Raw genomic sequence first — 26978 nt, forward strand, 5'->3', positions numbered from 1 at the left:
AAACCAGAGGCTTAGTGGAACACTGTCCACATACAGTAAGATGGCAGATTTTCTTTTAGCCGTTTGCTTTGGTTTAAAGCTTCTTGTATGCAAGGCATTCTACCCTTTGGCAAAAGCTTGTTCCCTCCTAGCAGCTCACTAGACACAGGACCACCAGTTGCCCAATGTGAATTGGAAGTTACTGGCAGGGATCCTTCAGAAGACCTCTCACTCTTTATAAAGAGGTAGTGAAGTGCAAACTTTTATACAGTATGGCAAAATATGTCTTATGCCCAGTTTATAGCGATCCCCCAATAATGTGAATTTTCCTATAAAATATAGGCGTGTAGTACTAGCAAAAGCACTTAGACTTATATACCACTTTATAATGTTTTACCGCCCTCCCTAAGCAGTTTACAGAGTCAGCATATTGCCCCCAACAGTTTGGGTCCTCTTTTTACCCACCTTGGAAGGATGGAAGGCTAAGTCAACCTTGAGCCTAGTGAGAAATTGCAGGCAGCTGGCTGCAGCAGAAGTAGCTTACAATACTGCACTCTAACCAGTGCGCCACTGAGGCTCTTAGGTACATCCCCTGCTCTAGCATGTTTTCCTATGTCTAAGGCAGGACTGTCAAACTTGCGGTCCATGGGCTGGATGTATCACATGCTGACCACGCCCACACCTGGTTTAGCAAAGGGAGAAAAGTCACGATATGTCATGTGACGATGCGAGTTTGACACCCCTTGTCTAAGGTAATCAAGACTACCCAAAAACAATCGTGACCAAAACCTAAATCTAAGTAAAGGCACCTTCCCCACCTCCTCCCTTACTGGAATTATTAACTTTAACCAGAAGTCATTACTCTCAGGGATTTTGTCAGTCTGCGGTATGAGTAGTTAAATATAATGATGAGATAGAAGTTTTATCTTTTAAAAAGGCATTTTAATTTTTGTACACAAAGTGGTTTTTGAACTAGTTTAGCATTACATGAAGCCATGGTTGTACAAGGGCTAGCACCCAGCTAGAACATGGCACCTGCCTTATTTATACATCTTCACTGACGTATCTAAATCACATTTAGCCCAATCCCTCCCTCTACAATCTTTTTTTTTTTAATGGAGATTTCTAAAAAAACAACTCGCCCTCCCTTTTAAAACTTACAAAAGGAAAAGAAACAATACAATGCAGTATAAAAGATTGACAATATCATCAAGTTTATTACACAATTTTCAACCTATCAGAAAAAGACAAACAAATCAAATCACGAAGAACAGGAGTGGGAGAGTAGAAGGGAACTGAAGTTATGTTTTCTGTTGTCTGTTTTTCTTCTTCTTTTTTTCTTCCATTATTTCAAAACAAACTAAAAATGTCCCATTAGGTAAAAAGCAACTTTTCCAATCTGTATTGTATACTTTACAGTTTAAGCTCTCTCCGCTGGCTTACATTAACTTTTTGTTTCCTCTTAAAAAAACATTGACCTTAGACTCTCTTGGATCAATAGCACAAAGGAGGCATCATATCCCTTGGTGACAGAGTCATCCTCTTTAATCTATCCAATTGTTCTCTTGAGAAAAAGACAGATCCTTCTATGAGGAGGGCTTCACCATGCAGTTGGATAGTCACGATATAATAGATGCTTGGTCTTACTAAAGAAATCCAGGGTATGTAACTTGATTTTGTGTAACTGGGGTGCTAGGATGGAGCACTGAAAACCAAAATGCACATCTCAAAAAGTTATATTTCAAAGATGACACTTGAATCAAGATTTCTGCAGCCACTGGTTTTCCATAAGGATCCTCATGTAATGTGTTTCTGCTTTCAATTGGTTGCCAGCCGAAAGGCTCATTGGATCCAGGAATCCTAGTTCTATGTTTACATAATAAGAATTTAACTTTGTTCTTTTCCAAGGCTGGCATGCCAGAGACCACTAAGGTTTTATTATGTCACTGAAGCAAACGTGTGAGTGAATCCCATCAAAGGGAAAATTCCAAATGAGATTGGGAGCAAGGGTAGTTTTGGACCTTAATTCAACACTTACATCACACAAAATTTAAAATGCTCAAGGTGTGCTCTAATCAATAATGTCCAGAAGCCTCAGCTTGACTTTGCCCCAATTCCATGTTTCTGTATCTAGTCACAACTCTTCCTCTACAACAAGGAAGGTGATATGCTGGGAAAGAATGGCCTTGAAAACAAATGCTTGTGTAAGAAATTACAATCAGAGCAGTTAATGCATGAAACAAAGCAAGGAATTTGTCAATAAATCACCTGTGGATAGAGTTCCTGCAGTAGCTAAAGGTACCTTTATTTTTTTAAGAGAGACTCAATTTTGTGGGCAAGTTTAACAGTGCAGTCCCTCCTAAAAGACATTAGGTTAAATTGGTATGACAATTTTCAGGAATTAAGAAGAGGCATGACTGGAAGCAGCAACTAGCCTGTTCTCATCCCAGAAAAGGAAAACAAAACTTTTCTAAGCTGTGTACAAAGCTGTTAGAGTGCAAAACTGAAGCTGCTTTGGAAAAAAGGATCAAAAATTCAGGAGGACTCTATGCACTGATGCCTAAGAAGACAATGCAGTTTGAATTTTGAACATAAACTCCAGTGAGGCTATGGTAATATACCTTGTGCTGTGCTGAAGCATGAGGTCTTCCTATAGGAGAAAAGCTGGATGTATTCCTCCAGGGGTGTTTCTAAAACGCCATGGAAAGGAAAGAGGTGACAGACCTCTGTGGAAAGCACCATTCTCTTTGGGTCCAAGAATCCATGGATTGAAATGGCCCCCTGGTCACAGTGGCTCAGACAACCCCTCCCAAACTCCAAGTCATTCAGTGTTCCTCCATCAAGCGACAGCAGCAGCAGCAGCACACTTATGAAAAACTCAAGTCTTAGTGCCATAGTGTGCCAAATCGAGTCCTACAGGCAAAGTCACTTCCAAGGGGTCTGGAAAGAGCAGAGGGCAGCGGGAAGGAGTGGGTGGAGAATCCCCCATCCTTTAGTCTTGATTAAGGACAGGATATAAGTCCATAAAAACACTGAATGCTTCCAGCATCCCTGCAAAAAAGAAAGGAACATAAAATATTACTCACTTTTAAAGGCATTTTTGAGAGCATAGTTTAGAAAAGTGCAAATCCAAGAGTGAATTCCTATATACAGAGGGAATTGAAAATTGTGGGTTGTTTTAGAGCACAGTTGACCTGGACTAGGATTTGAAGCCAGATTTATTCTGCCACTGAATTATATAAACCAGGCATAATCCAACTACTTTCTTCCCATCACAGAATAGTACCTACCAAAAAGGACCACCTAGTCTTATGCAACTATTCAGAAACAGGTGGAAATCAAAAGGTTGTAGTTTAGTGTTGTTGTTGTTTTTGAAGTGTCCAATTCCCTTTAACCCAGAGCAGATTACAGTGGAATAAAATCGATTAAATTTGAGATTATTATTTTTTAGAAAAAAATATTTTACTAGTATTTCCCTTTCTGAAATAAGATATGAATTTAGGCATATACTTCACCCAGGAAAGAACAAAGCAGATTCTGCACAAATGTACTTCAGGATTTCCTTCTTGTTTAAGTAGTTAAATTAGAAGCTCTGGTCTGATTATCTACAGCAGTGCTGGATAATCCTTTGGGGCCCAAGGGCCAACAGTTGGCTTTCCTGCCTTGCCTTGGGGTCACAGGGGGCATGGCCAGCAATGTGGTCATTTTCCCTGGAAAAAAAACAAAACAGGAAAAACCAGCCTAATTTTGAAGAAGATGCTAATATTTTAAGTGATGCTAGGGTTCCTTACATCCCTGCATGCTCAAAGCGGGAATTCTCAAACTATGGTTTGTGATTCCCCCGGGAAGATTAACGAGCATAATGAAGAGGATCCCACTTGCTCCCACTCTGTTTGGAAGTGGGCAACTCTGCTGAGTTACTGGTCCTGGGCTATAGCATTGAAAGGGTTTAGACTTTCCTTCAATCACCCTAAGAGGTGAACTATCAGATCAGGAAAACTTCAGCATAAAGCTTTTTCAGCCAACTTTCAGACATACAACTCTAGGGGCTGGCTGAAAACACCTCATGGCAAAATCCTGCCTAAGCACAGAGGTTTTTCAGCCAGCCTCCAGAGACATTAACCTTCTGGGGAAGCCACAAGGAAAACTCCAAATGGTGATCACATGATTGTGAGGCGCTTGTAGATAGTCAAGTACCCAGATCACAATCATGTGGCTGCAGGAGTGCTGCAACAAGCAAAACTTTGTGGACCCATCATAATCCCTTGTTCAGCCCTGTGATAACTCTGGATGGTTGCCGAACAAATGGTTGGAAGTTGAGGACTATCTACTCTTGAAATTGCTTCATATAAAAAGGAATTGACCATAACAGGATGAACTATACTGACAAATAAAGTTATCGATTTTGTAGTCCTTCAAGACACCCAAACATCTGAAACAACTGAACTTTACAAAGCACTGAAAGTTAAATGCCCACCGATAAAGAAAAAAAAAAAAAACAGGATTCAAGTCTTAATTTAACATCAGATCTCCTGCCCAATGCCTATCTCTGATTCTGCTGACAACAATATGGACCATGATACCCAATTAGACGAAAGAGACAGATCGCTTTCCTTTAAAAAAAAAAAAAAGAGGAAGACATAATAAAAACAGGCAGGCATGTTAACCCTCCCTTGCCCTATCTCAAAAATGTTCTCACTTCTCTCAATGATGCCGATCTCTTTCTCTGTCCCTGTCTCTGTGTCTCTCGTGCTCCCGGCTTCTTTCTTGGAAATAGTCCTCATGTCGATCTTCATTATGAACCACCTCTCGGTGCCTCCTACTGCTCTCACGTGACCGACTAGGTGACCTATCCCGTGACCGATGTCTTTTTCTGGAAAAGAACAAGAAATATCAAGTGTGGTAATAGGATAAACTAGCTGTCATTTTTAAAAAAACACAAACAAAAGGACACGCTGCCTATACGGATGTACAAATCCCAAACAAAGAAAAATAGGACTGAGTCATGAATATAACAAATCCAGCCAGGTAAAATACGAATAGTTTTGCTTGTTGTGACTCACCTTGAGGAACTGCTGCTGCTGCCAGTGCCCATGCTGTAAGACTTGGCTTCAATGCCATGAAGGCAATCCTTAAGTGAAGAGATAAGGACCCGACACCGCTCATCATTTGCTACACGGGACTGTTTAATTACAGCAATGGCTGTAAGCAGGGTCTCAATGGCATCACTGTAATCCCCTGAAGCATAACAACATAAATAAGATGTAAAGACTGAGGCCTGAGCTAGGAAGGAAAGAAGGCAGCATTAAGCAACTGCGCTTACCTGCACTGGCCCCAGATACAGCCTTAGATATAGCACTGCTGGAAATTGCTCGATTCCTGTTCATGATATCATCAAATTCTGCTTCACCAACAGGTGGAGGTAATGGGCCCAAATCCCTGCTGCAGTACAGAAGAATGCACCCATCATTCAGAGGCAGAGAACCATTTTTCCAAGCAGAGCTACTTTGCCCACCATGCATAATTAAGAGCCTCCCCCTCAAAAAAAGGAAGTGTATTGTTGAATATGTATCTCTCTCTTATTTCCCACCATAGCAGATATTATAGTAATTGTAAGACTCTTCAGGGATGAAATCTTTCCCTGTGATTGGAGGCATTTTCTGGCATTACTGTATTGCCCAGCTAAAACACATTTTTATTTACAAAGTCCCTTTCTGAACTAGACCTAGGCACCATTCTTTGTGCTGCTTCCAGTTTATGCACATTCTTAAGGGTGGACTCGTTCTCACCTGCTGTGATTATATGGTGCAGAAGCCTTGCTGTAGGCATCAGGCGGAGGCCCCATGGCTGGATTTGGGGGTGGGAAGAAAGCTGGATTGAGGTGCAGGGCAGGTGGCACTGACCCTGGAGGTGGCACAGCTAAGTGGGGGGGAAGTCGAGGTGGGGGAGGCATGAGATGCTGGTAATGGATACCGGGAGGGGGAGGGGGAACTCCAAAACTTGAAGTAAGTGGTGGAGGGGGCGGTATGGGTGGCGGGGGCAGCCCCATCAGAGGAAGCGCAGAGGGAGGACGGTTGAAGAAAGGTAAAACGGGAGGCTTCTCAATGCGTGGTGGTGGGATAGCATTCTCTGTTGGAGTTGCTCGGCCATCGAGAGAGTCTGAGGAATCCCTTGAGTGAGCCATTGGAGGCACCCCTGTTAGACATCACAAATGAGGAAAAATATTAAGCACATGAGTAATACAGGATTTTCGTTTCATACAGCATACACTTCCCATAAATATTTCTTGTCCCATCACTATGACAAAATAAAATAAAAGAAATAAAATCCAACTTTCCTCTAATTTCTGTTAACTTATATTATAAGAAGGATAGATTCTGCTCTTATGCTCACACAGGGCTTAAATTTTGTAGAGAGATCCAGGCATCTGATTCAATGGAAACAGGCATTTTAAATTATTCCCAATACTGAAACCTGACCATTGTCTAGGACAAATCATAAAAGGCCACAAAATACAAAAACAGTATATCTGTTTATATGACAGCAATCTTCAGAGTTAAGCCCGTGCAATTTGGAGGGTGGTAAACAAGAGATTTTGATGAGTTTCAATTATATTTAAATATAATGAAGTCGCCTCCCTTCTCTAAAAATATTCCTATTTCTGCAAATGCACATTAATTTGCTTCTAGTCTACAGAGCTCTGCTCAAGATTTTCAAATAAGCTAACCAATGCCTCTTTCTCTGCCTTGCTACCTATTCAGCTAGCTTATCATATCCAGCTTAACTTACGTTTTCGGGCTTGTGCCTCAAACTGTGCAAGGTTTTGCCGGGTAGCCAACTTGACTTCTATTTTATCTCCGTTTAGAATCATCCCTGGCAGCAGCTCTAGAAGTTTGTGGACTGAATTCTCAGAAGCAACCACCACTTCTGCGTATCTGTTCAAAGAGACACAGAAAGATCATTGGAAGACTATTAGGAAATTCTTGTAAGGTGTACCATCTAAACAAGGGGAAGAATCAGCCATTCTTGTACAATTGTAAATTCCCAGCTTTCCTCATACTTATAATTATAATGAGGGGGGGGGGAGAGCAGTTTCCGCCCGAGGGCTTTGCCTCATCATCCCTGCAGAATTCCGCCTAACAGTATCTTCATTACTTTCCACTGCTCGCAACATTTCCTTAGGGCCAGAAGAGTTCAATGTTTTAGGTACTGTATATACGAAGCCAGTTTTCGCCCTTTGCTGAGAAAATCCTCGGCTATCTCAGGCTCTAGAAAAAGGGTGGAGTGGCGGCCCGGTAGGACTCCCACTGGGGAGGGGCGGAAGGAGAAGCGGCTTTCCCTGGAGCACGGAGGCCCGGCCGCTGCCTCGGGGCGCCCGCCGGGGGGGGGGGGTGCCGCTGTCATCATCATCTCTTCTTTTGGGTTGTGATCAATAAACCTTTGTGTGTCGGTTTTTAAATTAGCGCTGCTTTCCCTTACTGGTCTAAGTTTTCCCAGTTTTTGTGAAAATTAGGTGCTGGGCTATTCGGTAGGTTAAATAACTTGAGCCAATTTCTCTAGTTTTCTGTTTCCCCATTGCAATTGGCCATTCTTTCTCTTAGCTAATTTCAGACATTCATTTCCCCTTTCTATTCGTTTTCAGTCTGATCTTCCTTTCACACTTCTGATCTCAGTGGTCTGCTTTTCCTGCAAACAAATTCTTTCTTTTTTCCCTTCAGGAATCCTATGCATAGCTGGAGGCTGAAGGAGTAGCAAAGACAGGTTTCTTAGAGAGGATACACATAACACATATGATAGGAGAACAATTCATTAATTTAAAGTGTTCTGTTTGAAGCACCTTTTCTACCCATTTCAAGTCTGAAATATTTTGCATATTCCTGAAGCCTAAATTATAAGCAATCAAGCAAAACAAATTTTCAAATTAAGTTAATCAGTTCTTATTTCATTCTTTTCTTTATAACCATCTTATCTTTGTCTGAAGTATGGTCCTAGAATAACATTCAAAACAAATGTAAATTTTACCAACGTAATTTTTTTGTCAGACAGGCATATTGCAAAATATTCAGTTTCTTCAAAAATAAAGCCACATTCAAAAAGCCAGAAAGTTGCATGCATATATTCACACATATGATGGAACACAAAGTACTCCACATTACTCTGTAGTATGTTTCATAATGATTGCTCTTCATGTTTCAATCATTAACAGAGAAGACCTGCATTGCTCACCCTTTAGACTGGCCATTAGCTCTGTTCTCAGCAAATTTCAGCTCCACAACATCATAAACACCTATGGAGCGGATTATTCTGATCAATTGCTGGTCAGTTGTCCACTGTATATGAAGAGACATAAAATCACAGTATTTTATCTTAAATCTTTGTAAGATTTCCATTTGTTAATTGGTAAAACAATGCAATGTTGCAACTTTCCTTTACTGAACTCTCATTACATTTATTTAGACTAGACTATTTCCTCTTACTATATATATTTACTTCAATAAGGATTCCCCCCTTTTTGGGGGGGGGGGGGAAGGGATGGGAGGGATGGGAGCAATGCCAACTTAGAATAAGGTTACCATATCTGAATTGCAAAAGTCTAGGTGATATAGAAATAACTCTTCCGCTACCATCTAATAATCATCCAAATTTCTGTATCTTCAAAATAGCAATCTTGGTTTAAAAGGCAAAACCTCTAAATCAGCTACATTAATTTTTCACTAAATCTTTGTCTAAACAAATGCTAACAGATATGATAATTATTTTTCTTCTCAGGTATACACCAACAGCATACCTCTATCCATTGTTAAAAAGGACCACCTGTATTAGAAGAAATTATGTTTTGTAGTATAGAGTAAATGCTTCAACCAATCAGTGCCTCTATGGCTATTACAATTTATACCAAATCAAAGTGAACATATGACAAAAGCACATAATGCACCTTTTCTCTGAAATTATCAATATTTTTGAAAAAGCCAAGTTCTATTTATTTCCTGTCCTAATTTAGAATACTTACCCAAGAAAAGCTGCCCACATAAACAGCAGCCCTTTTATTGCGCAGTCCACTGTATGTATACAAAATAGCAGGCGATTTGCTATTTGACTTAGGAGATTGTTCTTGGCGGCTTTCGACTGGTGGCTCAGAGCTGCTAGTGCAACTTTCAGAAGGTTGTGAGCTGGCAGCTAGCACGTCATCATATAGATCCATCTGGTCAGTATTACTAAATTCAGAGTCCTAGAAACAGGAAGATACCACTTAGCATCTTTCAGGGCCAGAGCTTTTAAATCTTTTACTACATTTGTAAAATACACTTATATCATCTCCTGAAGGGCTATATACAGCTTACAATAAACTGGCTTCTCCGATCTTTCTTCCTAAAAAACTAAGGAAAAAGTCCAGTGGGGTGGATTTATTTACTAATGCATCTAAGTCCCCAATGTCCCTTTCCAAAAGTAATGAATAGTTGACTGTTGTCACTGTTATAAAGATTTTGGCTTTATGTTTCCATGCTCTCCTAGACTATATTTACAAATGTGAAATCAACAGCCTTATTTTTTCTCATTCCTCCACCAAAAACCAGGTAACTCAATCAGGCTTCTTCTAAATATTTCTCTGCTGCCTAATCAAATGATGGCAATAACCTGATTTAGCAAAAGATTGGAACCAAGCAAGACGTGGAAATTTATCTCATAAAAAGACATGGCATTATCTCCCTTGATTCCATTGACAAATTCCTTAAAATGAAACCTGAAACTCAACAAATTTTACATTAGATGAAAAGTTCTATTTGCTGTTGTACTGAGAAACCAAGACCACATCTTGGTTTGTTTGGAAGAACAAACCAAGTATTGATTGGAATATAATTTTGTTAAAATTCCCCCAAATCATAAGATTTGAAAGATGTCACACTGAATGTAATGAGACCTACTTCATCTAGATCCAACTCACTGCTCAACAAACACACACACACAATTTAAAATTATACATTTGCTGATATGGGTATCAAACTTGTGGCATCACATTGACATCACATGATGTTTCGTGACATTTTTCCCTTTGTGGAGCTGGGGTGGGCATGGCCTGCACATGATGCATTCGGCCCACGGGCCACCAGTTTGACACTTCTGGCCTAGAGTAACTCTGGGCAGTGAACAAAAATAAACAAACCTCATGGAAACACTGTAATAATATCCACATATCTCTCACACATTACGCTGAATTCTATTAACATCCTGTGGATGTTACCTGAGCTAAAAACCAGGTCTTCATAGCCTTTTGCAAAGCTAGTGCATTCAGAGTTATAGGAATCTGTGGTGGGAGGGTGGCAGGAAACATAAACAGAGAAGGGACACTTCCTAGACCCCACCAGGCAACGCTGTTTCACTGAAGGAACCTGAGGCATAGCGACTACGCTGGATCTAGTGGAATGGGCAGAAACCACTGGCGATGTCCCAGATTAACTTAAACTTCATGCAATGTAGGGATTCAAAAGTAACAACCAGTACCTTGAATTGCATTTGGAAGCCTAGTGCAGATCATGTTGCATTAGTGTGATTCAGGCCCCTATCACACTGCATGTGCCACTGCACCGGGAATCAGCTGGCGTTTCAGCATGCTTTTTAAGGGCAACTCCATATAGAATGCATTGCTGTAATCCAGTTGGGAAATGGTTAGTGTGTGAGTGACTGTGAGCAGTGCCTCCAGACAACTTGCAACTGATATACAAGATGTATCTCTGCAAATAACCTCCTGGCCACGGCTGCTACCTCAAGCAGGAACCATGAGTCCAGGAGGATCTCCAGATTCTGCACTAACTCTTGAGTGGCACCCCATCTGGAATTAAGGACTGGAAATCACTAGATTCTATTCAAGTCTTGACGGGTTTCAGGCATGCTTGTTCTTACCCATTCTGATCCTCATCACCTCACTGGGAAATGACTTGGGGCATACTGATTATACTTAACCCTATGCTAACGGGATTGCAAGCAGATCATATCTTAATATCATACTGAAATGGCACATAGTGCCATCAGTGCCAATTTATATTCACTTATCTATGACTGAACACGGGCAAGAGTACATAATGGAGATGCCCTCATGGCAATAAGGACAACAAAATGTCAGCATTTCTCTGCCCTTATTGCTTCCATTAAAGGTTGTCCAGCAGCCCTTCTGAGAGTGGTGCGATCACTGCTAGGGAGTGGCATGCTATTAGATCATCGGCAGGGCTGCTGTGAGGAATATGTGATTTGGCAAATAAAGAATATCAGATCCAGACTGAATGAATTCCAACTGGGCATATCTGGCCAAGTGCCAGGGGCATAGGGTTATGATCTAGGATATATCAATTGGGGTTTTGAGGGTCTCTCTGTAGTTTCTTCAGCAACTTGTTTTCTGGAGTTAGATCTATTCAGTGATATTAGTCTCCTTGAGGGAGGTGAGGGTGTCTCTCCTTCTCATTGTTAAAACCAATTGTTTTTAAGACTATCATCATCCTAGCTCCAACCCTGTTAAGATGGTTGTCCTGCAGTTACATAAGACGTTGAGGGAAATGGATTATCTAAACACATTTCATTCATGTTTTAGGCCAGGATTCAGTATTGAAACAGTTTTGGTCTTACTTGATGACGACCTGATGTAGAGGTAGGATGTGACAGTGCATCCCTCTTATGGTTTTTGATTTTTTGATACTGTTAACCACAGTATTCTTCTGGACCAACTCCAAGAGCTAAGAATTAGGGGCACTGTTTTATAGTGGTCTTTCCTTCAAGACCAGTTCCAGTTGATGTTGACATGGGAAGGTTGCTCCCTAGACAACCACCCACCTCACCCACCTTTCCGAGGTGCAACAGGCCCCTACACTTCTCTCTGCTCTTATTCAGTATCCACAGCATCCGATATCATCAGCTAATCATACCTCATTATATTTTTCAACATCAAGCCAGCCAAGTAAGGAGGTTCAAATACCTGAAGGCAGGCTTAGATGGAGAGGAACTGATTCTGACTCTCTCTCACCAAGATTAAGAAGTGGCTGTGGTTACCTGGACAACTAAGTTCAAGGATTCAATAGCAAGGCACAAACTGTGTTTTCTTAGAATCAACTCCTGCTCAGAGGAGGCAGAAGCTATGGCCAAGGAGACTTTTGCAAAACTCTATCTGGTGCACTTACAGTATTCCTTTACTGAATTTGATGACATTCAAATTCACTCAACCCCTGCCCCCTTGTCATCTCACAGGTTGGTTGATACAATGCTCTGGTCTCCATGGGGCTGCCATTAGAGATTGCTTAGAAGCTTCAACTTGTCCAGAATACAGTGGCATGTTCAATGATGGGCTTCATAATCTGCACATATTGCCAGTGTTTTCAGGTACAATTCATGGTGCTAGTTATCACCCATAAAGCTTACACAGCCTTTAGGACGTTATTCAAGGAACAGCACATTTATGGTTTTTGCCTGGCTGAGTGTATGCACTTCAAGTCCTCTTGATTAAACTATGACACATTCTGGGACCCAGGAATTGTTCCTTCTCTGTATCACTCCTGCCCTTTGGCATGAAGTTGTTCAGAGATTTGGATGGTTCCCTGCTACTGTATTTCAAAAGGACTGGAAATGCTAGCTGTTCTCCTTAACTTTGGGGTAGGCTATTGCCTGTATTAATGTACCAGTTTGTAACTATTTTGTAAATGCTTTTAGGGATTGTTGTATCTTTAGTTACTTGTTTTTATATTCTCTATTTTTGAGCAACCTAGAGTTGGTTGGAATTCAGTAGTATCGAAACTGAACCAATTTTGAACAAATAAATTGCACACACATTAGAGAGAAATAATGTAATGCAAATCCTCTAAAATGGTATTTTCTCAGAATATGATTAAAAAATAACATTTAAAAAATACACCTCAATAATGTGTGTGTGCATGTTGATAATTCTGTTTCATTCACTTACCGGGCTTCCACAATCTAGTTAAAAATCCATCAATTAATCTTAGTTTGTTAACAATAACCCTAATTTTTATTAACTGTGGTAGGATTTTAATTTTGAGTAAGCTGGGATTGAATGAAGTATTAGTAAAATGCCATATTATTGTAACAGTTTTCATGGTGTTAGCATATTTCACACGTAGAATAGGGCCATGTTATTTGCAGCTCTGCCTCTTCCTGAGAGTACTTGTCTATGATAGTAGTTTAGATAACATATGTGTATCCAGGTCATCCCCCCCTTAAATATTGCCACCTGATGGAACCTCTGATATGACCCTTTCTGGTGGTGGTCCTAACCTTTTACAATACATCTGAGGAATTGCTACCCGTTTACTCTTTTGGAGGGTGAGATGACTTGAGGGTGGGATGACTTGTGTCTTCTCTCAAGCACTGGACCAGGATGACTGTTTGTCTGGTGATGGGGGGAGGGGAGGGAGAGAAGAGTACCTCTGTTTTTCTTTTGGTTCTTATGGATTGTTGTAACAAATAAATATGTAACATTTCAGTAATATACATCCAGATGCATCCATGTTATTCCCTTTTGCTATAAGGAACACTATTTAAAAAAAAATACACATGGTTTTTCCTTAGCATCCCTAATTTCCAAAGTGAAACATCCCATGACCGCTCTGATTCTTAATGGCAGTTCTGGTAGTCCGTTGCAGTATATTAGACAGGATCCATGCCAATGATAGGGACTTCACCCTTCTGCACTCATCTCTGCTTTAATGCCCACCAACCGCCTATCATCTCCATCTCTGCTCTTTTGGTCAACTTGCACTCCACAACTCAGATCCATTTCTTCCTCCAACTGCTAATAAGGCAGAATGCAGGGAAAATAAAAGGGTAGAGATGATAGGCGGATGGGGGAGGCTGGAGCACATGGTAGTTGTAAATGTGGGTGAGCTGCCAAGCGCCTGAATTTTGATTATGTTAATTGTGGGGGTGCTGCAATGTCTCTAACTTCAAGGAGTGGTTGTTACTAACATTCGTTCAATGCTATGAACGGCTTGAAGCCACTTGAATGGCTGTTAAGTGAGGATTATCTGTAAGTATTACGTAGTAAACAAAGAAATGTGGCAGGGTGGGGTTGGAGAAATGCCACTAAACCTAAATAACACCAGCACTGTTTCGCCTTCCTCTCCATGCTTTTTTCTTAAGCTTGCAACTGAGTCCTGCTTTATCATACTGAATTTTTCTTTCATGCACTAATCTGTTCTTAAAACTTCTCATCTCTTTATCAGCATTCAATAAACTCCATTCAAATATGCCTCAATGGTCACTTTCTTTTTCCATTTGCTCTTCCTTCATACATTTGCTGTGATTTGATCCTTATTCATCCTCACTATATGAACAAATCAAATATTACCTTAAAGATACTGTCATTTCTTTTATTGAATATTAAGATTCTCAAGACATTTAAAGATTTGCTTTTTAGCACTTAAAGACTACCAGGTACACTTAACAGTTGCTTTATCTTGTCAAGCTCATGATCTTTTTTTAAATATCATACTCCCAACATCACTTGTTACTCTTCATAGTCTTTTCAAGGTAGCTGTGTATTCTTATTTTACTTAGTCACAAACCCAGGATTCATGCAGCTGCTACTTGCCTGCTTAATGATTCTGTATTTTGCCATATATTTAATGGAAGGTAAAAAGTAAATGAAGCCATTAGGTACAATTGATGAACAAAAAACCATGATTCTATATAACCTTTTAGCAAAAAACAGGAGTTCTGTATGGCACAATATCTAACATAAATATATAGTATTTTCAGTTTTGAACTTGTTTCTTTTTATAAGCTTTATAAAGTTTATTTATTCATTCATTCATTTTCTTTAGCCACCTATCACAATAAATGACTCTGGACAGCTTACAATTCCAAAAGTAGAAAACAGAATATTTCAAAAACTATAAAAAAACCATCCAAAATAAATATACATAGCAGCTGAAATACTTGGCCAGTTAACAGTAAAGGCAAGTAAAGGCCTTAATACTTTTTATTCTGTGCCCCAGACTTGGGAACCCAGCCAGATTTTTAAAGCCTTTCGAAAGGCCACTAGGGTTGGGGCTATTCTAATCTCCAAGGTGAAAATATTCTACAGAATAGGGGCTACTGCAGAAAGGCTTGTCTTCTAGTCTGTGCTCATCGACACTCCCTGACAGATGGGGTCTGCAACATCCTCGACCTTCTAGATCGAATTGGACTGGTAGACTCTTGGAAAAAGACACAGTCCCAAGCCAAATACCGGTAGGTCTTGAAAGGTAACAACCAGCACCTTGAATTGCATCTGAAAACACACTAGTAACTAATGCAGCTCATGCAGGAGTGCTGCATATTTGGCATTATTTACCATATGCATTCTGTACCAGTTGTAGTTCTATATATTTTTTCCTTTCAAAAATTAAATCAGTAGGAATGGATCCAGAGTATTGCTTCTGCAAATGGTCAAACTTCTTTTATTTGTGGCAATGGATAAAAGGATGAGAAAATGTCCTACTCCTTGAAGAAAGTATTTGAGGGGGAAAATAATGAAAACTTCCCTTTCTCGTTCCTGTGTGAACATTTTATGCTTCTGCTGATAGGAAATCTGAATCCAAGGCATGTGTTCCCTTACATTTACAAAGAAAAGGGGGTGTTAGCATTCTCATAATATATTTTTTCCTTGAACTTCTGTTCTTTGACTATTTTAAAGAAACTATTTGCTGAAATGCAAAAGTATTTGGCTGATGAAGACATCTGACTTAACTGCAAAACATGTTTAGAAAGTTTAGTGAATTATCTTTACAAGACCTAAGTTCTTTAAATTTACATGTAACTCATGGTCGTGGTCACTTGTAACTCATCTTGCCATTTAGAAAATGTCTTGTCTCTTAACAAAACAGTAGCTTTGCATCTGTATGCATTGCAAAACTGAATGCTGTTTAGGAAAAAAGAAGTTGAAACACAAAAATTATGGACGTTGACATCCTATTCACTTTGGTAGAACTACAATACACACTTACATAAAAAGCATAACATAATCTACCAAAAACTATTCAGAAGCATTAGTTACTTTCTCAGCTAAAAATACACAATGGTAATCTTAAAGAGCAGTACTAGCATATACAAATTACCTAAGGGATAATTGGGAACCAAGTATTGCAGCAAAATAGAATGCAACAATAATTTATGCATGTTATTTGATAGCATCCACTGTATTTCTAGACCTTACCATGAAAATGTATCTAAAACAATCCAGGGATCACATGAAATGGGGGTAGGGAGAGATATTAGCAATTAATAAATAACTAAAGGAGAATATGTCAAAGATGCCTTTAACTCTGGAAACTCAGCTTGAAAAATAAAGGTTCTGATTCTGAATCGGACTACTTAGACCATGGAAATAATTCTGCCACTATATTACAAAAATGGATGGAACTTTTACTCCAATCATTCACTTAATATTAGATTGTAATTGTGTAATAGTAATGTTAACTAAAGCAAATGGAAATTTGGAGATTCAGTTTGAAGAGAAAAAAAACCAGGATTCACAAAACATATGCAAAACTATATTACAAGCATACAGAACAAATAATTGGCGTAGTAACCCTTTGGAAGCCTGCAGCGAATACTTCAGAGTTCCTAGAAGCATGTAAACACACATTTGTCCATTTACAGAAAGAGCAGTATTGTAATGCTTCAGTTTCCAGATTTTCAGTGAGCTTCCCATTCCTTTGCTCTGAGACAACTAAGTTTTCTACTTATGGGGATCCAGTGCTAAAAGTCAAAGCTCCTTTAAGTCAGGTTCCCAGGCAATAAGTTCACGTCATTCTTGAAAATAATCCACAATACTGTATTTTCCTAGTGGCAATATGGAAATGGCTCACCATTCCTTTTTCCAGGGTATTTTTTTCAATGTTCCAATCTATACTGTCACCCAAATTAAATCCTGGTGGTTTCTTATCTAAATATCATTCTGATCTGACCTTGTTTAATTTTGTCCGAATTAGCCAATATTCATTGGACACTGCCACTTGCTGCAGAATTCACCCGTATTAGCTTATAGGCAAAAATCTGTTCAACAAATGATCCATCACAAAAGCAACCAAAATCCTTTGAGGATTTATCTATATACCTGTTTATGTACATGAACACACAAGTTCCTATGATGTGCATCTCAAGTAAGGCAAATTATAAACAAATACAAATCCATATATCCAATACTTTTAAATCAGTCCTCTCAAAAGGACATGCAACAATTCAAATAGGACCTCTAGAGGAACCCAAAACAAGATGCATCTATGGAAATATATACTGTAGCTTCAAAATGTTACTTTTCTCCCTCAAAAAATTTGAGCTAGGACAAATACATAATTACACTTTAGCAATGAAATGGATGAATGTATTATAAGTAAAACAATATATATAATGCAGGACTCCAAAAATCACAGAACACTTTTGAAGCAATACTTATTTCCTTTGTTCTTCTCTCCAACTTCACCAGGATTTAGAGAAAGAAACATACAAGTAATTCTATATCAGGGAATAAATCCAATTAAAACCTGTCCAGAACAGAAGACTTTCATAAATAAATTGATTGTAAAGAACAAATAATTGTAAATTCAGAACACTATGGTAATATAAAAGACATAATGGACAACAATTAATCACTGATGTAATCCTCTCAGGCAGGCATCTATTTTACTTAATAGAGACATAAAAGTATAAAGAATTAATATTTGCATAGGCCAAAGAATGACATGCATTGTTTCCTGAGTGTTGTAATCCAACTTTAAAAACAAACACAAGAAACAAACATCTATGTCATTCTCTTATTATGTCTTAATATAATTTATTGGATCTCTGGAACACCAAATAATAATTAGCACAGCAGATTTTGTAGCATGCCACGAACACTTCTTATACTACAAACCACCCAGCATGCTGGAAAAATTACCAAAGTAAACGCCTTTGTCCTAGTTGCAAATATGAGGACTAAAAATATTGCCAGAATGAAAAGTGTACACAATTCTTACTTAAGACTGCATTAGTGTAATAGGCACTTTTGTGACTCCAGAAAGGAAGTTTCAAACTGATTCCAGGTAGCGAATTTTAATTATTCAAAAAGGTTGCTGACTTTATCTCAGATACAGATATCCAGAAGATATCCATCAGGATTCTTTGTGAGTTACTGCTGCTAAGTAAAGTGCAAGACTACCTAGGAGATATAAAGTTGCCTTGCTCTAGGATAAAAATCAGAGGCACATGACTTAATAGTAATTGACTTATAACATCTCAACTTAAATACCAAGCAAACATCTATGAATCCTGTGAAAAGAAGCTATTTGATAAGGAATAAAATGCAAGTATGAACCCAGAATCTTACACAAACTTTTCTAAGAACTTTGCTTAAATTATTAACCTATTCCTTCTAATATTATCTACAGTAACAGGCACTCTCCAGTTTTAGACACAAGTCTAAGCAATAGAACCTGGCATCTTCTGCTTGTATATCACAAGACATATCAATGATCTGAGGTACTTCCAAAACTAAATGATAAGTGTTTGTTAGTACTAAGCAATTTTAATGACAGATTGGTTCCAAATTCTCTGCCTGCCAAATTATTATTCCTCTGCTGACTTTCCAATGCTTTATTTAAAAGGTACAACTATTCATTTAGCAACTGCTGAAAGTTACAACAGCACTGAAAAGTGATGATGATGTTTGGCATTCCATCACAAAATCACATTTGCACTACATCACATGATCAGAGTTCAGGTGCTTAGCAATCAGAGTGTATGTTGTTTGTACCATCCTGGGGATCATGTGATCACCATTTGCAATCTTCCCCAATTGGCTTCCAACAAGCAAAGTCAATTAGGAAACCTCGTTTCGCTTAAGAATTGCATGATTCACTTAGCTGAGGTGATTTGTTTAACCCGGCAAAAGTCATAAAATCAGACGTGGCTCATTTAGCAACCACCAACAGAAATTTTGGTCTCAATTGTGATCGTAAGTTGAGGACTGCCTATACTGCTTAACTTATATTGACATAAACTGGTGTAACTGCAACAGAATAACAGAGTTGGAAGGGACCTTGGAGGTCTTCCAACCTCCTCTGCTCCAACAGAAGACCCTATACCATTTCAAACAAGTGATTGTCCAATCTCTTCTTAAAAACCTCCAGTGATAGAACACCTGCAGCTTCTGAAGGCAAGCTGTTTACTGATTAATTGTTCTAACTGTCAGGAAATGTCCCCTTATTTCTATGTTTGTTCTCTCCTGGATTAATTTCCATCCATTGCTTCTTGTCCTGCCTTCAGGTCTTTGGAGAATAGGTTGATCTCCTCTTCTTTGTGGCAGCCCCTTAGATGTTGGAACATTGCTATCATGGCACCCTTAATTCTTCTTTTCATTAAACTAGACATATCTAATTCATGCAACCCTTCTTCATATGCAACATCCAAGTCTAAAACAAAACAAAGATCCAACTCCATTTAATAGATGCAATTCCACAAAAAAAAAAGCACACTCAAATACAAATTAAGCTAATTGCAATATTTTTGTGTGTAAATTTGTCACTACAGATAACATGTTTTGTTTTCTGTTCCCACTAAAAAGAAAAATTTAACGTGCACAAATCCGCCTTTCCCATGAAAAAAGAGTGTTTCTTCCAAACTGCACTTTTCATTTATGATTATTACTTTAAATTAAGGAATGCTATTTCTTCTTCCTTGCAGATTAAAAAAAAACATTTTTGAAACCAACTGGCAAGCACAGCACGAAGTTTATCCCCACTCGAATTGCAAATGAAATTTAACCACCATTACCTGGCAATCAATCCTCTTCAGAGTTAAAATCTTTTTTGGGGGAAAAAAGATCAGTTGGATTAAATCAGCGCGTTGTTGCCCTCAAGTATATAACAAGGTGAAGCTTCAATAAGATCTGACTCCTTTTTTGTGCCCTTTTGCCCCCTTCTCTCCCAATGAAGCCGCATCAACACTTACCTGGTTAAACTCTTCGTCGGCGTAGATATCGATGAGGTCTACTCCTTCCGACATAGTTTCAGGAGCGCCACGGAGAGAATCGTGGGAGGGAAAGAGCGGCACTGCAGGTCAAAGCAAAGAACCGGGTTAACGCAGACCACAAGGATCACCTTTCTGGCGCGGCTACGAACCGGGCCGGCAGCGAGGCGGGCCTAGGACCGCAAAGCAGCCCCGCCCCCTTCGCTCAGCGCGCATCTGAGGGTTCCGCAAGAGGAGGGGTCGGGGAGCAAAAAGGTGGGAAACGGAGACACCCCCACGTCGGCGCCATAACTGCGGCCGCTCGCTCGCGGCAGCCATCGCCTCCTGCTTTCCCGCGCTGGGAAGGGAGCGCCCCATTCCACCCCACGCCCCGCCGGGTCACCACCACACAGCCGACGAAGAACCTCCTCTCCCCCCAATGTTAGGCGGCCCCGTTATACCGCGTAAAGGCCCACAATCCCAAGCAGGCCCAAAACGCGCGCGAACCTCTCTCTCTCTCTTTCACTCACTCCACCACAGTGAGGGCCTCCTCCGCCCCGCCCCTTCCGGCTTGTCGAGTCCCGCCTGTTCCGGTTTTCTGATGTTTCTCCGCGCAAGAAAGCAAAAAGGAAAGATCCAAACTTCCTCCTTGGCTCCCGTCCCGGCGGCGTTCGAAGCGACGGGTGGCCGTTTTCGAACGGGACCGAATTGAGACGCATGCGCGGACGAGCTCTCTATGGCTCTCTGAAGAAAGAAAGCGCATCCTGGTTCGCGTTACCTTGTATATCTATGGTCGAGAGCAAATGATAGAGGAGCTCGGAGGGAAAGGATGGCGGCTCTAATGGTTCGGGTGAGTGAGTGTGGGAGGCAGACTGGGAGGACCGGAGAAAGGTCGTTATTTCTGAAGGATGGTCGCTCGCATCTCTCTCTCCTTTTCCTCGCAGCGCGTCTTGCTGCTGCCCGGCTGTCTGTCCCGCTCGCCCAAGTGTGGCTACCGCGGGGATTCTCCATCTGACTCCGGGAAGGACCTGCTGGAGATCCCGCTCCCTCCCTGGCAGGCTCGGCCGGACGAGCCCCTGGCCAGCAAGCGCGCCAGGCTCTTATATGAGAGCCGCAAGAGAGGCATGTTGGAGAACTGCCTGCTGCTCAGGTGGGCGGTTTTGCTTCTCTCTCTTCCCAGCCACCGTACAGGTAGTCCTCGACTTAACAATAGTTCCTTTGGTTCAGAGTTAACGACCGCACTAAAAAAAAGTGACTTATGACCTTTGCGGCAGCCCCATGTGATTGAAATTCAGATGCTTGGTAACTGGTTCATGCTTATGACGGTTGCTGTATCCCAACCTTTTGAACCTTTTGACAAGCAAGATCGGTGGGGAAGCCAAATTCACTTAGCAACCGCTGGACTAACTTAACAATTGCAATGATTCACTGAACAACTGTGGCAAGGAAGGTTATAAAAAGGGGCAAAACTCACTTAATAGAAATTTTGGGCTCAGTTGTGGTCTTAAGTGGCGGATTACCCATACTCAGCATCTCTAGTCCAGGGTCCCGCAATTTTAATTTTTACTACTGTGTTATTTAGCTGAGACCCTTTTGGGACAAGCTAAATGCTAATAATACAATAACTATGTTTGAATACTGTACAAATAACCACTCTTCATAACTTTCACTGGGACTCCTGCCCTGAGATATTCAGCAGAGCATGGAGCACCACTTAACAAATCTTGAAAAGTGATAGGGTCAGATGTGGTTAATATTTGGATGGAAGACCACTAGGAAATATTAGAACTGTAAGCCAGAATAGGAAGTAAATAACCCTGCAATGGCATATACATAGTTTAGTTTACTTTATTGTCACTGCACATCGTACAACGAAATTAAATACCATCTTCAGTGTACTATACAGTAGAATTCAATAGAGTTACTGGCCTGGGATAGAAACTGTTTTTCAGCCTATTTGTCCTTGTTTTCATTATTCTGTACCCTCTGCCAGATAGTAATAGTTCAAAAAAAGGGTGCCCAGGATGAGATGGATCTTTGAGAATGTTTTGAACTTTCTTAAGGCAGCGGGGCTATAAAGCTCTTCCAAAGAGGGGAGAGGGCAACCAGTGATCCTCTGGAGTGCTTTCCTATCTGCCACTGTGCAATTGGCAAGCCATACAGAAGTGTAGTAAGGTAAGATACTCACTATGGTGCAGCGGTAGAAGATCACGAGCAGTTTTTCACTTAGTTGTTTTCTGAGAAGTCTCAGGTAGTATAATCTCTGCTGGGCCCTTTTTACCAGTGCTGCAATGTGAGCACCCCAGGTCAGATCCTTTTTTATGGTAACACCCAGAAACTTAAAACTGGCCACTTGCTCCACTTGGTCTCCATTGATAAGCAAGGGCTGGATGTCTGATCTGTTCCTTCTATAGTCCACAATAAGCTCCTTAGTCTTATTGGTGTTGAGGACCAAGTTATTGTCTCCACACCATGAAAGCTACTGGTCCACCTCATCTCGGTAGGCAGACTCATTCCCCCTGGAGATGAGTCCCACTACCATATTGCTTCTATAGGGACATGGGCTAAGCAATCAAGTTCAGCTTGAGAAGATTTCCTTTATTTTATCACCTGCTGACCAGGCTAAAGTTTTTCTTACCAAGTTTACTATGTGAACTCCCTAAGTCCTACTTGCGGAGGACTAATTTGTCCTGTAAAGCAATCTAAACTACCTAGCCATTACCATATCTTTTCCCCGTAAGCTCTTGATATTAACTATGTGCTGTCTGACATATTCTGGTCTTTTGTCTCCTCAAAGTCAACACAGAAGGATGCATTGTGCACAAAGCCTTCCTTGGTACAGATGTTTTTGTTGTGAGTATAGATGCTTCTGCAAATTGAATATTACTTGGGCAACTTCAGATGAGGTAGAGTTGGTCCCTGCCTCTTCGAATGATAATAGGCAAATAGAATTAATTAGAATCTAAGAAACATAAGAGAGGATTGTCGATGCTTTAAATATATAGGAAAATTCAGGTTGTTTTTCTGTTGGTGTGTTTGAGGTGTGTTTTTTATTCTTTTTTCATTTTGTGTGTACTGGCTTTGTATGAGCTTAGCACTTTTGTTTTGGCATTTTACAGAACTCTTAATTGTTTTTAATAGTTTATTTGCCAAAGAAAATCTGAATCAAATGAATGAACAACAACTGGACCTTTATGACCGTCTAATAAATGAGCCAAGCAATGATTGGGACATATACTCCTGGGCAACAGGTAATGTAGAACAGTGTGTTTTGGAGCCAGCAGACTATAGCTCTCAACATATTTCTAATCTCATAATACTGAGTAAAGCAATATAGGTGATATTTGAGCCTCTGTTGCTTATCTTTATTCTATATTTCAAGGATCTTGTAGACCTTAAAAATATAAATTATATACATGGGCCTTGAAATTTTATGGGCATTTGAAATACAATGTTACCTTGGAGCAGGAATACATACAGTAAAATGGTTAAGGACACAGTTTGCTATTTTGACAACTAAGAGACTATGCAATTCTGTGCATATCTATTAAAAATACAGTTATGGAGATTGTTTGAACTATCCATATTATTTGCAATTCTATTGTGCTCTACAATATTATTTGCAGAATTATAGGTAGAACTGAACAGTTTACAATATTTTCATCTTTATTTAGAGGTTTTTCCAAAAGTTTAGGATTGTAACTAAAAGGTTGGATCCTTACTTATGCTTAAAAGTATATCTGCTGAAATAAATAAAACTTGGGAGGAGCACAATTAAGTTGCTGTATTAAATTTAGTAGTCTTATTCCTAGCATAACTAAATCAGAATCCAGTTTTCGATATGCTTAAGTAACCAATATTTTATTCAGTGAGACTTAGTTCTCAAAAGACATATAAATAATTGAACTGCATGGCTATTATAAGATTTGCAGTCAGTGTATCCTGAATATATTTTACAAGAAGATGAAAGTAATATTCTTTAGAAAGCCTTAGAAATAGTTATTATTAGCTGATGTTTCATTTTTTGTATATTTAGAGAACTAATGCAATCTGTTATCTGAAACGTAACTGAACTTTGGAAAAGATTATTGGATCTGTGAAAAAATTCACTCTTTTTCTTCTTCTCAAGAAACAAAGCCTGCTCCAGAAATCTTTGAGAATGAAATCCTACAGATGCTTAGAGAGTTTACTAAAAACAAGCACAGAGAGAAGAGGCTACGACAACCAGATCTGGAATATCTTGCTGAAGGCTCCCACTGATCTTGTGTGCATTTCCATAAATGCCCAGTTTGGAGAATCCCTTAAAATGTAGAATCATATTTGTGCTTTATGGGCTCCTCCTTAAACTATGTTATGCCTAATTTGTGAATTTTTATATAAGTAGCTATTTTTTCTGTATTATACTTTTCTAAAATAAAGCTTTTTTTCTCAAAAGAAGGGCTGAAACACAAATTAGGAAATAGTGATGAGATCACTATTGCACTTTAGAAATGTCTTTTACTTATTTGATTTTTAGACCATTGTAATCATGCAGATCTTGGCAATTTAACAGAAGTTGAAATAGCTGTAATGTATTTTTTAAAAATTATCCAAACTGGAACATACATTTGTGGGTGTTTTTGTGGGTGTAATTTCTAAGGCACAATTTTAACTACTGAAAGGGCTCTTTAACCTGCTCTCCAAAGGCCAAAGGATGGGGCTAAATCTATATTTATTAGCTGGCAGTAATCATAATGGAGAAGTACCTCCTCATCTTAGACCCTGTAATCTCCCATGAGAGATTAAGATGAGGAATGTTGAAGACAGTAGCCCTGATGCCAAGCCATAAAAGACATTAACAGGTTAAAAGTAACACTTTAAATTGTATGGAGATTTACTGGCATTCAAGGCAGGGTCCATGTGTAGGTGTTCATGGCATCAGTGCCAGTTAGCATGCAGGCCTTTGTATGTTGTGCCACTGCAGTTTCAGAGTAACTTTTAAAAGCAAACTCCATGTGGAGCGAATTGCAATTGGCTAATGTGTGGATGGCAGTATGAATTACTGTAGAGTTGTAATTGCAGGAATATTCTAATCTCAGATGGCAAACCTCAGATAAAGAATGTTTCCAAGCAAATACAACTCAGGCAAACAAAGTCACTAATCTAAAGGAGGATTAGAGAGAGGAAGTAAACATATGTTAGACTTTAACTAGAGATAATTGTGTTAATTACTATTATGCTAAACAGTAACGAAAGTTAAGCAGTAACCAAAGTTAACCAATGTTGGAGGATAACTAAAAATGTGTATAAATGCAAGACTAGACTCCAATAAAGTTCATCATGATTCAGTTGATCATGATCAAACACCTCGACTGCCTCGTCATTACAACAAGTGGCGCCCGAACAGGGACCCTCTTACTTCGTCCGGCAAGAATTTGGTGCACCTTCAACCCTTTGTGGTTTCTTCAACCTTTTGGTTTCTGTAAGTATGGGGTCTTCGCTTTCTGAGGAACAAAGGAAACATGTAGATGAATTAGGCTATTTGTTGAAGAAAAATAATACTAAGGTACCACAGAGAAATCTCTTAAGGCTAGTCCAGGAGATTGCAGCTCAGTGCTTATGGTATCCAAAAGAGGGGTCTTTAAAATTAACTGATTGGGAATGTATAGGGAAAACATTGCATACTGAACCTCTAGCAAAAATAGAAGTTTTGCAGGTGTGGCATTTATGTAGGCATGCAATTGAAAAATTTGGTCACAATGAATTTTCTCTTAACACCTCCACGTTATACTGTCATTTGTCCCCCTTCACCTGAATTCCCTCAGCTCTTCAATTCCCTCAGCTCCTGCAGATACAGGGCAAAAGCCTCCTGACTCTATTGTTCAGTCTTCTTTTCAGAAAATGGTTGAGAATTGTAAAAAGGATGCCTCTGTCTCAGGAACAGAACTTGCAGAATTACTGTGTCCAGTACAATATCATCCTGGTCAGGGGCCACAGCTTGGACTGCAAGTAGCAGAATGGGAGGGTCTGCCTTATCAGATTTTAAGAGAGTTAAAAAAGGCAGTTACAGACTATGGGATTAGTGGTAATTTTACAAGAGGACTTGTAGAAGGAATAAAAAATGGTTATACAATGATCCCTGAAGATTGGAAACATTCTTTATCTGAGGTTTGCCATCCGAGATTAGAACATTCCTGCAATTACAACTCTACAAATTACTATCCCTCCAGCTCCAGACAGTCACAACTAGTAACCTCAGTTACAACTGGGTTAAGGACTTCCTGGCTGTCACTACAATTAAAGAATCAGGGCTGGAAGAAACCTTGGCGATCTGCCTAAGGAAGGAGAACTACCTTTTGCCTGCCTAATAGTATCTACCTAGTACTAGCCACCTAAATCATGGATTCCTCGTTCAGAGGTAATGGTATCCTTATAGGAGAACCCAGAACTGAGTACAGACAGCAACTCTCTTGCTTGAGTTCAATTGCAGCCCATTTCTCCCTATCTTATTTCTCGAAAGCTTCTTGACATATAGTTACTGGATGATGGAAACAAATGCTGTCTGATATTTGATTCATCAAGGAATATTTCTGTTAATCCAATTAGGTATAAACCTTGGCCAATTCCATGCTTTCTCTGCAGATGTTAATGCTGTATGTATGTTGAGGATTTTGCCCCAGAAATATGCAAACACTATAACCATGATTTCATTGGCATCTATATTAGATTGTCATCCATTTATTGAAAATTGTGGCATTTTTAACAGGATAGCAACTGATAATATGCAATGAGATACCATGTGAACAAAATTATATTAATTCAGATATATCAGTACACATATTACTCTCTATGCAGCAGCTTCATTCCTGCTTGGCCAGTTTTTGCCATCTACTTGGCTCAGCTGTTGCTGTCCTAGTTTTCTCAGGCAACTCAGATTTTGTAAAGGAAATTTCACAGGCATTTTTTGTTCTTGGATTCAGATGCTTCTCTATTCTCAAAATGTAGGTGGAGGATTTAAAAAACAACTTGGGAGTAAGTGATCCATACTGTGTTGA

The 26978-nt window shown here is 39.6% G+C and overlaps 2 protein-coding genes across 6 annotated transcripts; one reads left to right on the top strand and one right to left on the bottom strand.

Annotated features, from left to right (window-relative positions):
• Positions 1-1171: 1171 nt before the first annotated feature.
• CPSF7 (cleavage and polyadenylation specific factor 7) lies at positions 1172-20539 on the bottom strand. 5 transcript variants are annotated; one of them, XM_087950612.1, is made up of 10 exons: positions 20475-20539; positions 19948-20048; positions 8990-9208; positions 8206-8309; positions 6769-6914; positions 5769-6174; positions 5303-5418; positions 5043-5217; positions 4679-4852; positions 1172-3030 (listed from the first exon to the last, which is right to left on the bottom strand). In XM_087950612.1, coding segments are annotated over exons 1-9 (1437 nt in total). In that variant the 5' UTR covers positions 20476-20539; the 3' UTR covers positions 1172-3030; positions 4679-4683. The 5 variants fall into 5 exon arrangements, with proteins under 5 accessions (XP_087806738.1, XP_087806737.1, XP_087806739.1 ...); XM_087950611.1 differs by having other exon boundaries at positions 5303-5421; positions 20475-20538; XM_087950613.1 differs by having other exon boundaries at positions 5303-5421; positions 20454-20485.
• On the top strand, positions 20509-25290 carry SDHAF2 (succinate dehydrogenase complex assembly factor 2). The gene is made up of 4 exons (XM_026682564.2): positions 20509-20794; positions 20889-21094; positions 23086-23195; positions 24074-25290. The coding sequence occupies exons 1-4, from the start codon at positions 20774-20776 to the stop codon at positions 24202-24204; spliced, it is 468 nt and encodes a 155-aa protein (XP_026538349.1). The 5' UTR covers positions 20509-20773; the 3' UTR covers positions 24205-25290.
• The last annotated feature ends 1688 nt before the right edge of the window (positions 25291-26978 follow it).

Source organism: Notechis scutatus, chromosome 1 (genome assembly GCF_049901735.1).
Source record: "Notechis scutatus isolate UNSWTSFEM ecotype Mainland chromosome 1, rNotScu1.2, whole genome shotgun sequence".
NCBI classification, from domain to species: Eukaryota; Metazoa; Chordata; class Lepidosauria; order Squamata; family Elapidae; genus Notechis; species Notechis scutatus.

Bases quoted from the DNA above. Each gene is read 5' to 3' on its own strand.
- CPSF7 (XM_087950611.1), bottom strand. The intron at 5,422-5,768 runs GTGAGAACGAGT...TCTGTACTGCAG, and splicing joins GCACCATATAATCACAGCAG to CAGGGATTTGGGCCCATTAC. The intron at 4,853-5,042 runs GTGAGTCACAAC...GTTCTTTTCCAG, and splicing joins AGCAGCAGCAGTTCCTCAAG to AAAAAGACATCGGTCACGGG.
- SDHAF2 (XM_026682564.2), top strand. From the start codon at position 20,774: ATGGCGGCTCTAATGGTTCGG. The intron at 20,795-20,888 runs GTGAGTGAGTGT...TTTTCCTCGCAG, and splicing joins TGGCGGCTCTAATGGTTCGG to CGCGTCTTGCTGCTGCCCGG. The intron at 23,196-24,073 runs GTAATGTAGAAC...CTTCTTCTCAAG, and splicing joins CATATACTCCTGGGCAACAG to AAACAAAGCCTGCTCCAGAA.